The 1,330-nt window shown below is 52.6% G+C and overlaps 1 protein-coding gene across 1 annotated transcript; it reads left to right on the top strand.

Moving 5' to 3' along the window:
• Positions 1 to 32: 32 nt before the first annotated feature.
• On the top strand, positions 33 to 1,261 carry Pmar_PMAR004429 (hypothetical protein; the record flags this gene model as incomplete). Its single annotated transcript, XM_002766458.1, has 6 exons — positions 33 to 47; positions 111 to 696; positions 744 to 847; positions 891 to 980; positions 1,036 to 1,182; positions 1,228 to 1,261. Coding segments are annotated over 6 exons (976 nt in total), but the record flags the coding sequence as incomplete, so codon positions are not given.
• Positions 1,262 to 1,330: the final 69 nt, after the last annotated feature.

Raw genomic sequence — 1,330 nt, 5'->3', positions numbered from 1 at the left:
AATTTCTAATACCCATAGATTGATCCTTGATAATGTATCAGATAGTGGTATAGTATACAGTATAAATATATTTTTCTGTAGAGCCACGTTGTATCATTCCTGTTGTGTAGGCACCATCGGAGCATATCCCCGGGGTCTCTATTGGTATCGCTTACTGGCTAGGCGGTACTCTATTGGCCGTCATGGAGTCTGTTGGTGCGATCGATACCCTCCTCATGCTCTTGCCGAAGGACCCGAGTGGAGCCGTACTTCTGCCCGAGTCGGCGTCTTGGCTCGCTCCCTTCCTGACACCTTTACCTCTGTCGTTCGCCCTTCTGTTCGTGCAGTTTCTGACGGTATTCTTTGGAGGCATCGAGGCAGTCTCTAAGCTGGCGGTGCTTTTCATAGTAACTGTTCTCGCAACGGTGGTCGCCTTTTTCGTGTCTCTAGCCGTCCCTGTCTTCTCCACAGGGGCGGACTATCTAAGCGGCAACTTGTGGCCGCAATATTCGGCTGATACCAATTTCAGTTCGATGCTGTCTCTCTTCTTCCCGTGCTTCACGGGTATCTTATCTGGAGCTAACCGTACTGATGTCCTCAAGGACCCACCGACCAACCTCAAGAGGGGCACTTTTGGTGCTATATCCTTCTCGCTGGTCATGTACTCCTTGTTCATGCTCCTTTGGGCTTCGGCTGCCGACGCGGACGCACTACGGGGTAGCCTCGTCATGTCGTGCCACTGTGACTATCCATCTATCGTTCAGGTGCTATGGATAACGGCTTGCTCTATAAACTGCTGTTGCCGAACGCTCCAGTGGCATTCGTGGGCGTGATGATCTCTTCGCTGTCTCAAAGCATGCAGTGCCTGGTAGAGCCTGGTAGTGTCCCTGTCGGGTTCGACCGTTGGTCAGGTTGTTGCGCCGCGGCTGCTCTACTCGATAGCATCTGATAATCTCTTACCACCCCTCCGTTCCATCGCCGTACTGAGCGGAAAATCTCAGGTTGGTATCTGGTGGTCATCTATGCCGCTGTAGATTGGCTTGTGTTTCCCCGTAGGAACCCCATCGAGCTCTCATAGTAACTATGATCCCAGCCTGCCTGGCCCTGGGCATCCTGGGTTCCTCCCTGGACAGCATCGCTCCGCTGTTAACTATGTGCTTTTTACTCTGCTACGCTTGCATCAACCTCAGCTGTCTCGTACAGGTGACGTGAACATGCTGCTATGTTGGCTCTGATTATTCGTTTCAGACGGTCCTGAGCTCCGTGAACTGGCGTCCAGAGGGTATCCACACGCCTTACGGACGAGCCTGGTATATATCCTCGAGCCTTCTCGGCTTCATCGCGTGCTGTG

The sequence above is a fragment of the Perkinsus marinus genome, assembly GCF_000006405.1.
Source record: "Perkinsus marinus ATCC 50983 genomic scaffold scf_1104296972894, whole genome shotgun sequence".
NCBI classification, from domain to species: domain Eukaryota; phylum Perkinsozoa; order Perkinsida; family Perkinsidae; genus Perkinsus; species Perkinsus marinus.
Note: the sequence above shows the minus strand (reverse complement) of the source record. Positions and strands in the feature narration are given on the sequence as shown.